This window comes from Henckelia pumila, chromosome 1 (assembly GCF_033568475.1).
Source record: "Henckelia pumila isolate YLH828 chromosome 1, ASM3356847v2, whole genome shotgun sequence".
NCBI classification, from domain to species: Eukaryota; Viridiplantae; Streptophyta; class Magnoliopsida; order Lamiales; family Gesneriaceae; genus Henckelia; species Henckelia pumila.
The window spans coordinates 57,654,588-57,666,301 of record NC_133120.1 but is presented as its reverse complement, the minus strand read 5'-3'; the positions used below and the strand labels follow the sequence as shown (position 1 = coordinate 57,666,301).

Below are 11,714 nucleotides of genomic sequence, written 5' to 3'. Positions count from 1 at the left end.
CCATCGATATTGAACCTTAATGGATGGTCGCCGTGAGTTCTCCCAATAATATGAGCCAAAATCATGAGAGTTCCACGTAGTTCACATCACCATGTCAATGGAAATCACAGCTTTCCGGCGTCCAAGCCCCCCCCCCCCCCAAATAATATGAGCCGAGCATTGACCGCGGGTAGCGTTCATCATGCAACCATTGTCGATGGAAGACATGAAAATTATAAACAACTTTATAATTTCCCTTTTCGGGCTTGATATAAATTTTGAATCTTATTCAAAATGAGGGTTTTTAATTTTGAAAAGGTCTCATCATTAATTTTAAAAGCTCGCCATGTTTGTTTGTATGTTTGCCGGATTCATGCAACTTCGTTATTATAAAATAATAACGCACATACTCATTATTTATAATATGTCATGCATATATTATAAACATTAAATTAACAAGGATGATCAATCGTCCCAATACTATTTGGCCCGTGTGAGCCAAACACGGGCCTAGGTCCAATCCTAGAAAATGCACGGGATGCAAATACAACAATTACATAAGCTTCCAATATTTACATGTCTTGGATCTTCATAATTCATCATGACCCATCATCTTTCAATCTTGATCTTCCACTATCAAATATTTACAATAAAATATCCATGGAAAATAGGGATACATCTCATGGGATGGGAACGGGCTATAAATCAAGCCTACTTTAAATTTGATAATTATTACAATCCATTCAACACAAAATATCCTAGCATACACCTAGAAAATTGGTCTTGGGATTTTGATCATCCTTCATGCATAATATCACATATCATACACCATCAATTAATTATCACAATAATCAATTGATCAAATATTATGTATCTTGGTATAATCACTAACCGCCACAATTATAAATTAAATTAACAAAATAAACAAAAACCTTTGTTTACTTTCCAACTAATTTATTTTATAACCGAATTTCTTGTAAATCACCATTTACTATAAATAATCAAAGTCACACTTTAATTATTTATTTCATGAGAAAATACATACTTTATAAAATTTGATATTTCACAAAAATCAACTATTACAATTTTAACAACTTAGGACCCTTGACACTTGGATATCCCAAAACACTTTTGAAAACCCTAGTCGTCAAAGTTGTTGCCGGAGCTCCGTCGCCAGATTCCGGCCAGTAAAAATATTTTTTTTATACACGGGCTGCCCGAAACGGCTCACAATTTTTTTTCAAAAAATAGCTGATAAGTTCATTTTGTGTGCATTATTTTATTTCTATTTTGCATGAATTCGTATGGTCTCATATTGTTTTATGTGTGTTTTTATGTGATTTATTGATTATATGTGCATGTCACTCTCCGGGTTAATTTTGTAGAAAAATGAATTTATGAAGAATGAATTACGGAGTAGCCATGATTCAAAAATCATATTTTATTATACAGAGATCCAAATCCAATCTCCACCGTTCAAATTGAAGTTCAAGATGTTTTAAAGCGGCTGTCTAAATTTTAGGTCGTTCCGACGGCTAAAACTCAAAATATGAATTTTTCAAAATCATTGCGCGCAGAAAAAAATGGAGCTCGCTCGAGCGAGCATTTGGTGCTCGCTCGAGCGAGAGAGACGGGACAAAATTCATTCGAGCAGAAAGTTTCTCACTCGAGCGAGACTTGTGCTTGCTCGAGCGAGCGGAGCGTACAGAATTTATATTTTTGGAAACTCTTGCTCGAAAAGGATACTATCTTTTGAAGATCCTTGAGCATATAAATACGAATCTATTCATCAGATTAAGAGTTCCGAACGCAGACATTACAAGGGAGGCGGATTCAAAGCTTGGGAGAAGATTTCTACACTTTTTCTTCTTCTGTTCTTCTTTATTTTTATTTATTTAATTATAATTTCAATTATTGAGTAGTTTTTTTTTCAACCAAGACGGCGTGATTGGGCCGGACAAATTCATGTAGAAAACTTGGATGTTTATTTGGGATTTTTCATACTTGATTTTATTTTATTAATTTTTAGATTCATATTTGTCTTGTGTATAGTATGATCAACTGTTTGCTTCCATGTTAATCGATTCCAAGTCGACAGAGGATGGATTGATTTCGATCACTTTGATAATCAACACATGGTAAAACCGACTAGAAATAGAATTCGGTTTCAGTGTGCGGTTTAGGTAAAAACTGAATTTTCACAAATATTTAATGCATTCAAATTTGATTAGAATTACGAAAGATTAATCCGTCAATATTTGAGTAGGTTTGATTGTTCTAGAAATAGACCTTTGAACAAGTTAGGAGAATTCCCGTAAACTAAGATTAAATCTGAGTCCTGAATCGGCTACATGTTACATGATTTGTTCGGTACCTGCGTGTGTCTTGATTGTCTCATTTTAATTAAATTCACCTTTTAGTTATTTTAATTATTATTTATTTTTAGTAACTTTATTTTTATCTAAATCATCTTAATCCTTTTATTATTTTGTCTAAATTAAGTAAAATAATTAATACTTGAGAATTGACTACAGTCCCTGTGGGGTCGATACTTGAACTCTCTGTCCACTTACTATTACTTGACCTAGTGCACTTGCTAGTAGATACCGAATTAAGCGGTCAACATCCCCTAAGTTGATGGAAATGATTTTCTCATGCGGTTTTAAATTGACCTCAACATAATATTCAACAAATGCTACACAATAAAGAGCAACCTAGGATCTAGATACCACTTGTTGGATCGGTTCTCTTGTGTCCGAAAGCGCAACAAAATTTTAAAATTTTATATAAAAAACCGAGCACATGTGTAGCATTCAAAAATAATAAACATCCATAGGGTGTTCAAGAAATTTTTACCTATCAATCTCAAAAGATTGATTTATGGCTCCAACCAAGTTGCGAACAACTTATCTTTTGAGAAGGTAGACACTAACTACAATCTTCCAAGAGCGCACCTTGCTCAAAAATGGAAGAAACCTTCAAGAACAGTCCTGGATCGAAAATGGACTCCTATTCAAATTAGGTCCACTAGATCCACCCTAAATATGCACTAGAATATTTGGAGCATTTTTCATTGAGAATTTTTTTGCCTTTTCTCCCAAGATGAAAGACAAAAATTTGGAGAATATTTAAGAGGAGGGTTCGGCCATCACAAGAAAAATTAGAATGAATATTGCTTGTCTTGGTACTTAAAAAGTGTATTATGACAAAAGACAAAGCATGCATGAAAAAAGTAAAAGCATGCATAGAAAAGTATGCACTTTGTCTTTAACCCTTCATATTCATTTTCTCTCATGTATTATATATATAATATGTCAAACATATATATTTACATGGCCCATGAATTTAATATTTAATTAATTATCAAACTCAAACTCATTTAAGTTTAATCAATTAATTAAATCCAAATTGAACTCATTCAAGCCCACTAGTATAATAATTATTCAACACTATTTCTATTTGGGCTCTACAAGACCTAATAGTGTTTAATTAATTCAATATTTGAATTAATTTAATCATTTGGACTCTACAAGGCCCACTAGTGTTGAATAATTATTATACTAGTGGGCCTGAATGAGTTCAAGTTGGATTTAATTAATTGACACTATTTCTATTTAGGCTCTACAAGACCCAATAATGTTTAATTAATTCATCATTTGAATTAATTAAATCATTTGGACTCTACAAGGCCCACTAGTATTTTATTAATTCAACACTTGAATTAATTTAATTAAGTTCATAATAATAATTTCAAAAATCACCATTTTAAAATTAATTATTTTATTCATGTCAACTTTTAATCTTGGAACACATTCACAAATTAAAAGTTATTTTTCCATTTATTCTCCTTTATAAGTCATACTTCTAATTTATTTCACTTATAAACTCCTTTATAAATTGTTCAACACATTGAACTAATTTTATTCTCAACGGGATCTAGTAAGCTATTACTTGTGTGACCCTCAATGGTTCATTAATACAACTAACAGTGGGTTCACATCTCCATGTGATTCGAAATCAACAAGTCTCTTATATGAGCATACCCTATATAGATCCATTCTTATTTATCAACTCCTTGATAATAAGAACGTCAGAAAACTTAAGTCTGATAGTACCCAACCAATCATGTTAAACGTCTAGCAGCATCGCTTACATGACTCCATAGGTATCAAATGATAGTGCCTGCAAGAACCATTCAATTATGGTTAGCGTACAGTACGGTCCCTTCAACTCATATATCCCGACCGATTCGACAACCATTGATTTATCGAGAGTTGTCATTGAATCGATAACTATGTGTCATGACGTAGTTGCATCGAAGATGTAATTCAAAAACCATTTCTTAATTATCACCTACTATGATCAGAGATTTCAATCTATATATGCATGAGATCACATAGGATATCCATACCCGTAGGTAAGCGGTGAATCCCCGACTACAATGCATTGACTCATATATGTTTCGACACAACACCCAACATTTCCACCTGATGACCCAAGTTGAGTCGATAAACAAGTCAAAGTGAAGCTCTAGCATATAGAGTCTCCATGTTGTCCCGGGTCATAAGGACTAATGATATACAATTATAAACTAGGACTATTCCACTCGATAAGTGATAACCACTTGGAAAGTCCTTTAGGGAGGGTTGTTCAGTGCACTCTACAAGGATCACCTATTTGCATGCTTGGACATCACCATGTTCTTTACCAATGAAACGTGGTACTCACATCGCAAATACTAGTCTCAAGCTCGAGTAACCTTTATCTTTCTTTGAGGCGGCTGAATCGACTAGGAATAATTTAGAATATACAGTATTTCAAATATGAGTTTCATGATAGTCATCACATGACCATCTCATATTCTTTCTACTATTTGTATATTCAAGGGCTTTATCTATGCTGCTTGCATGTGTATACAGAGAAAGATGTGCCAAATTAAATAATGTCAAATATTATAAAATAAAGATTATCATACAAGAGTTCTCTCAAGGACCATCGACCAACACTTGGCTCGACGGGCACCTACTCTAACAGTAGCACTTTGTCCTGCAGGTTCAAGAGGTGGCTCCCACGCACGTAGCACTTTGTCCCGTATAACACTTAATTTCCGGGGTTCCTGTTGGTGACCGTCTCTAATACCATTTCTGTTAGTGACCGTCTCTGATACCATTCTGTCACGTCCCAGGCCTAGGCCCGCGCTTGGCTGACTACACAATGGCCCCTATAACATCTACTTCGTATTCGTTCTTACTTTACGAAAATGATTAACCCAAGTTGTTATAGAAGTCCATTGTAGCTCATTTTAAATTCATTTTAAAGCTTTCATTTTTCTCATGTGGGACAGGGGTCTCACAATGGTTGTAAAGAAGGAACACAATTTTACTTTTTCTAGCATTTTATGAATGTTCTTTGATGCTCAACTATTTTTTTTAATGAAATTTTCTTTATTCTGCATTTTAAAGAATTTAAATGAAAGTATGTTCTCGAGTGAGCCTCGAGAGTCGGGGACGTCATATGATTACCACCGAAAACCCAACTACTCTGGCCACTGTCTTGATCGTCCGAGCCGTCCAACATAAGACTTGCCACATAGAATAATGAGGTGTCCAATGAGATGTTATTTATGCGCCGATCAAATATATACCAAAAATATTTTCGTCTCATGCTATGAAAATAGTTGTGCTGGAGGGGTGCATGGTGCCAGAAGACTTATTGACCAATCATGGTGCCTTGAATCGGATGCGGTGAACATGGTGCGAGCAATTGCTCAAAACTTTCCTCTATCTATGAAATCACATTTTGTAGCCGAGATTCGTAGAGAATGTAGCAAAGCCCATTTTGCAAGAAATTGATAATGTTCGCGACGTGCTCACATTCTTGCCAAATTTGTCTTTTGTTTATTCTATCCCAAGAGAATCGGAGCTGTTGTAAAACGTGGTATTCACTAAGAAATTATATATTTTCTCTATTTCTAACTAAAATTAAAAATAAATTACAAATAATATTACTTCATTTTTACCGGGATTTATTTTTGGACAATTTTTTTTTACCTGGTTTCCGTATTGATTCTAGGAACTCACGCCTTGTAGTTATAGTTAATGGGTTAAATGAATAAATAATTTGAATTCAAATCTCTATTAGTTTTATTTACTTTTAACTCCATGGTGAATTACGAAATTCCAATCGTCGCCCCTCAAATTCTCCTTTATCCCTCTCCTTCTTCCTCTTTTCGTCCAAACTTTCCGATTCCATAACCTGAAATCCGACTTGCTATGGGAGATTCGCGTCAGTTTTCTGTTCATCTCGCACTCGGCGGTGGTGCAGGTATCGTAGTATGTGTTAAACACCTCCAATTTGGATTAAATCTTTCGCGTTAATCAAATAAAGTTGTTTCGTCGGAGTATAATTTTTGCAATTGATCCCACTATCGATCCATCTATTCCCTTTGTATTCATTGATATTGTAGGCGATTTGAGTAATAAATTTTAGTGGTAGAGACGTTTACAATTTTTTTTTGTTTTATTTTATTTCTGATGCAGTTGCTGACCTGTTGTTATGGAAGAAATGGACGCAGAGTGTTGCTTTCCTTGTGGGTTCAACTGCCCTGTGGTTTCTATTTGAAAGAGCTGGATACAATTTACTGTCATTTGTGTCGAATGTTCTATTGTTACTTGTCGTAATCTTGTTCTTGTGGGCTAAATCTGCATCACTTCTTAATAGGTATGTGAACTAAGTTTTGCCAATTTATAGGTCTCTGATCTTTATTCACTGTTACTTTTAGATATTTAATACTTTATTGCGTTTTGTTTTTCTTTATCCAAAATTGTAATGCGTGGAATATTTAATTTGTTAATTTTATTGGGTGATGGAAGAATATTAAGTGAATGACAATTTTCTGTGATATTAGACCTCTGCCACCGCTCCCAAATCTTGAGGTTTCTGAAGTGACAGTTGTGAAGGTTGCTGATGAGATGCGAGTCTGGGTAAACTGTGCATTGTCTATTGCACGTGACATTGCCATTGCTGGAAATCTTATACTATTCGTTCAGGTTTTCTAGCTTGTTATCCTACATAAATACGGCATTGATTTTTATATATGTGCTGATTGAGGGATTATTCATGTCTTCTTGGAATTTTGTTTGTTAGATTGCTATAGGCCTGTGGATTATTTCATACGTTGGTAGTTTATTCAACTTTCTAACTCTGCTCTACATTGGTAAGTATTGAATTCTCTGCATGGATAACCTTATTTTTTTTGTTTTTCGCAATAATATAATGTTGGGTTTTGTCTTACTGAGACAACAGGTGTTCTTCTTAGTCTGTCTCTCCCTGTTTTGTACAACAAGTATCAAAGGCCAATAGATGGAAAGCTGAATGTTGCCTATGATATAGCTCGGATACAATATCGGAAAATTGATGACATGATATTGCGCAAGATTCCATTGCCTTCAAACAAAGAGAAGAAGATCCAGTAGATCCATTGTAAACCTACAGTTTGATGTGCCTAGTGATAATGTTTCTTATTGCTTTACACTTGTTTTATTCATGCCTCTTCTTGATATCTTGATAGTGAAACACATATTTAGCATGTCTAGTCTAGATGAAATTGTTTCTTGTCTTGGAGTTTTTATTAATCGATGCATGCTATCAAGAACTAGGAGAAGTATTTCTCAAAGAAATATTTTGACTGCATATTTCTGGGTTGACGCTGCTTTGACTTGCCAATTAAATCCTTATATTATCTTTGTTAACCTTGTGTTCATCAGTGGACTCTTTAGTTGTAGCGGTTGGGTGAGAGGTTCTTAAGGCACAAATTTAACATGAAGTTAATTAAGGATCTGTGTTATTAAGTTGGTGAATATGATTAGACCTCAGTAAAAGAAAGAGATCTTCACTTATTTGCATATATGTTGCTTCATCACGACAAGTTATGCATTGCACATACTAGAAAATCCTACCACGAACGACCCGACCCTATAACCTTGATGCAGCCTTGTTACTTCTGCTGTGAAAGGCTAAGAAAAATAATAAATGCAGCTTCTGCTAAGATGCGTCTGTGTGTGGGTCATTGAATGTTGGCATACTGCATACTTACAATTCAGCAGTTATATCATGTGCATATGGGGTTTTCATTGAAGCATGTAAAGATATTATATTCCATCGATCAGGGAGCTTTCAATAATTTATACTTCACCAATCATGAAGAAATTTAACAGTATCTTTGTGTGTAGGGAGTACACACTACCATCAAATTGTTCATTTTTTATTTGCATGTGTAATTGCCTTAGTTTGGGGAGCAAGACTTGTGCTATGTATGATTACATTGTGCACATAGATGATGAGTTTGTTAGCTGCTGCAAAACATGGATGAATACACACCCGACACACAATTTGAGTGTTAACTTGTGTTTCTTGAACTCAGTTGTGTTAAGCACTTTTGAAAAAGGAATATATTACATTGGAACCGGTAGATGTATAAATTGAATTGCTTGAACTTGGCAGCAACTACTTACTATGACCCCTAAGCTGTTGTGCATCTGTCTAACCTCTAACATGTTGATGTGCTTAGCAGGTAGCTTTTGCTTGGTGCTTAGCGGCTAACATCCGGTGAAATGAGTTTTGCAAATGATATGGAGAGGGGCAGATGCAGATTCATTAGTGTTGCATTGTTTACCCATATTACCATGACTAATTCGTTGTATTTTGGTTTTCTTCTTTCATTTGGTATCATAACGACAATTATAGGATTACGAGTTTCGCTTGTGTGGCCTGTTATTGCCTATTCTTAATCTATTTATCTGTGAATAGTCGAGGCAATAGCTGTTTTTTTCCCTCCAAGTACTATGATTTTGGTACAAGCACGCATGAAGCTTCAATGGTGGTTTTATTTCTCAGATGTTATGTAATCCTGGCCCTTCGCCCCTCCGTGCTTGCTTTAGATTTTTACGATGCAATTTGTGTTCCGTTTTTTGCGTAGTAATTCAACTTTTTTCTTAAAAATTGAATTTAAACGTGATTTACTGTCAGCGTTTTTAGAAACTCATTTATGCAAACGTTTAATCTTAATTAAATTTTAATACGTTTAAATTCGATTAAGCAATCGTTTTTTCAATATTATTTTTGAATGATATATATATATATATATTTTGTTGACAACTTGTACGATTTGACAACTTGTACGATATGTAGTAAATCTTATATTTATATTAATCTTATCATTTTGTGTAATGTTTGATTTTAAATCATTATAGTAAAAATTGAAATTATTTTTTCTTTTATGCTTAGGCTTTGATATGATCGGCTGGGGTGTTTAGAAGAGGTTGAATAAACTTCAATTAAAAATTTTCTCTCTTTGAATACGAAATTCAGTTAAGTTGAGGTAAGCAACCAAACCCTTCCTTCTTGGTTGTCTATATCAGTTGACCAACAAATATATAAGTAAGGTGTGCCAAAAAGGTTGATTGACAGATTGAACACTTGTAAGTAAATGACTAGAGAATAGGTAAACTGAAAGTCACGAAGCCAAGATGTGTTTCTGGATGTTTAGAGACTTACTGCTCCTATGTCACCTCACCCTTTTTTTTATTTCGGAAGGTTTATACTAAAAGACTTTGATCTCTACAAACACTTATACAAACCCAATCCAATCTTAAAATTTACCACATTGCCTAAGTCGGAACTCCTAACCTCAACTACTTGAATAAAGTCCTCGACTGATTCCTATTATAGTAATAGACTGATCTCTTGGTGCAGTCCTCGACTGACTCTACAATGAGTGTTTAAAACACCCCGACTAATCTTTTTACAAAGGATATTACATGTAGCGTCTAAAATTCCATAATTTGGATTACATGTCTAATTTCGTTAAATATTTATAATTTTAATCTATGAGATTTAATTTTTTTTAAAAATTCCTTAAAAGTTTATTTTTGCTTAATTATTTAAACTATTTAATCTTGAGGTTCTTGGGTTCAGTGGCTTCCGATTCCGGCATGAGGTGGTGGATCTCGGTGGTAAATTTAATTTCACAAGATTTGAGATTTTTGAGGGATTGAGGAAAATAGATTTTTCCGGGTGTCTAAAAATCGCTTTTATGACATTCTTGAGGTTATTTTAAAACTTTTTCAAAACTTTGCATTTTTGAACTCAGACTAGTGAAATTTAAATAATTCCTTCAATTCTTGAATTTTTAAACATAGGGATTTTAAAGGGCTAAGATTAAATAGTGCTAAAGTTGTAAAACTTCAAGTAACACTTTTATAGGTTGAAAGAGTAACACTTTTAAATTTTTGCACACACTTAAATTAAAACACTCATTTTCATTTTATTTCAAACCCTTCATTTCAAACGAAAAAAAAAGAGAGAGAACCCAAACCCTAGCCCAAGCCCAAGCTCCAAGCGCCGCCCCCTTCTCTTGCAATCTCCTCCCTTCGGCAGCCCCCTCCACCGCCGGAATCACCATCGCCGCCGCCTCTCCACCTCATCACCGGCCGGAGCACGCCCCAAAGAAGGATAGCTACTGAGTTGGTTCGAAATCAGCACCTTTCCAACTCTTTTTCTTGTGCTTGGAAGATTTAAAGGCAAGTATAAGCTAATTCTTGGCCACCAAACAAAGATATTACGATGTATGATATGTTCTTGAGGTTTATTTCAAATTTTTCTTTGTGTTTGAGCTAGGGTTTCGGGTTTTCTTTATAAAATCAATAGGGTGCTTGATTATTTCGAATTTTCCTTGCAATTTGTTGTTAAAATGAGTTATGTGTTGTTTGGAGTTGAGATTTGGTGGGTTTATGCATGTATTTCAAAATTTCAGTATATAATCAGTTGGGTTCATGTATTTTTCGAAATTATGCATATATTTTGGAGTCTAAATGAGCAATGTATTGTGTATTGGTCAATCCTTGATGTGGCTTTATGCATTTTGGAAATTTCAGTCCTATACGTGTGTTGATTGAGCCTATTTTTTGAAAATTTGTTGTGATTGTTTTAAGGGCTTCCTATGCTGATGAAAGGGGGCTTAAATTTATGTATTGAATGAGGTTTGGATAGGTTTGAAGGGCTGGAGGTGACGGGTTGAGGGCTGAAGTCAGGGACGTGAGTTAGGGGTGATCCGGTTGCGATAAGTTCGGCTAAAAAATTGACTTTGAGCTAGCTTTGGGTGCGAAGGCTTGGCTCGAGATTTCATTGTGGTCTTACGGGAGTTATTAAGGTTGGTTTAAAGACTGAAAGTTGAGAAATTCAATCGATTAAGGGTTCGTGAGGGGATAAGATAATATTGAACTTGTGCAGATTTTCGTAGTCCCTTCGATTGGTCACTAGAGTTTGGTTCTGATGGGTTGAATTTAGAGGTCTGTACAGGGGTTGGTTTTTTATCATACTTCAAGTGTAGGATTTTGTGGTCGTGTCGGTTCAATTCAGGCGCCATTCGGTTAAGTTCTGGGTAGGCTAAGGGCGAATTGAGTTGTGGTGGTTAGTGCAGATTTCGTTGGAATTTATGGGCTGTCTGGGAACTCAAAGTTAACAGGCTGCTCGGGTTTATTTTGGAGGTTGGAATCTGGTCCTTGGGTTAGTTTAGAGTGTGTAGAGGGTGTCGGTTCAAGCGTAGGTCAATTCGGTTAAGGAAAGGTTGGTTTATGGGTTTTTCGGTTTGAACGCTCGAGGTGAGTCTTGGTTGAATATAAATGATAGGTATGGTCGATTACGTTTAACCTAGGGGCAGCCACTTATTCATCATT

At 35.0% G+C, this 11,714-nt stretch overlaps 1 protein-coding gene across 1 annotated transcript; it reads left to right on the top strand.

Moving 5' to 3' along the window:
- Nucleotides 1-6,132: 6,132 nt before the first annotated feature.
- On the top strand, nt 6,133-8,899 carry LOC140874670 (reticulon-like protein B11). The gene is made up of 6 exons (XM_073278028.1): nt 6,133-6,303; nt 6,519-6,699; nt 6,887-7,028; nt 7,126-7,195; nt 7,285-7,461; nt 8,552-8,899. The coding sequence occupies exons 1-5, from the start codon at nt 6,252-6,254 to the stop codon at nt 7,452-7,454; spliced, it is 615 nt and encodes a 204-aa protein (XP_073134129.1). The 5' UTR covers nt 6,133-6,251; the 3' UTR covers nt 7,455-7,461; nt 8,552-8,899.
- The last annotated feature ends 2,815 nt before the right edge of the window (nt 8,900-11,714 follow it).

What these genes read in the sequence shown, in the direction of transcription:
- LOC140874670 (XM_073278028.1), top strand. Translation starts at nt 6,252, where the DNA reads ATGGGAGATTCGCGTCAGTTTTCTGTTCATCTCGCACTCGGCGGTGGT. An exon ending in TCTGCATCACTTCTTAATAG is followed by an intron (nt 6,700 to 6,886) that starts GTATGTGAACTA and finishes CTGTGATATTAG; the next exon opens with ACCTCTGCCACCGCTCCCAA. An exon ending in TCTAACTCTGCTCTACATTG is followed by an intron (nt 7,196 to 7,284) that starts GTAAGTATTGAA and finishes CTGAGACAACAG; the next exon opens with GTGTTCTTCTTAGTCTGTCT.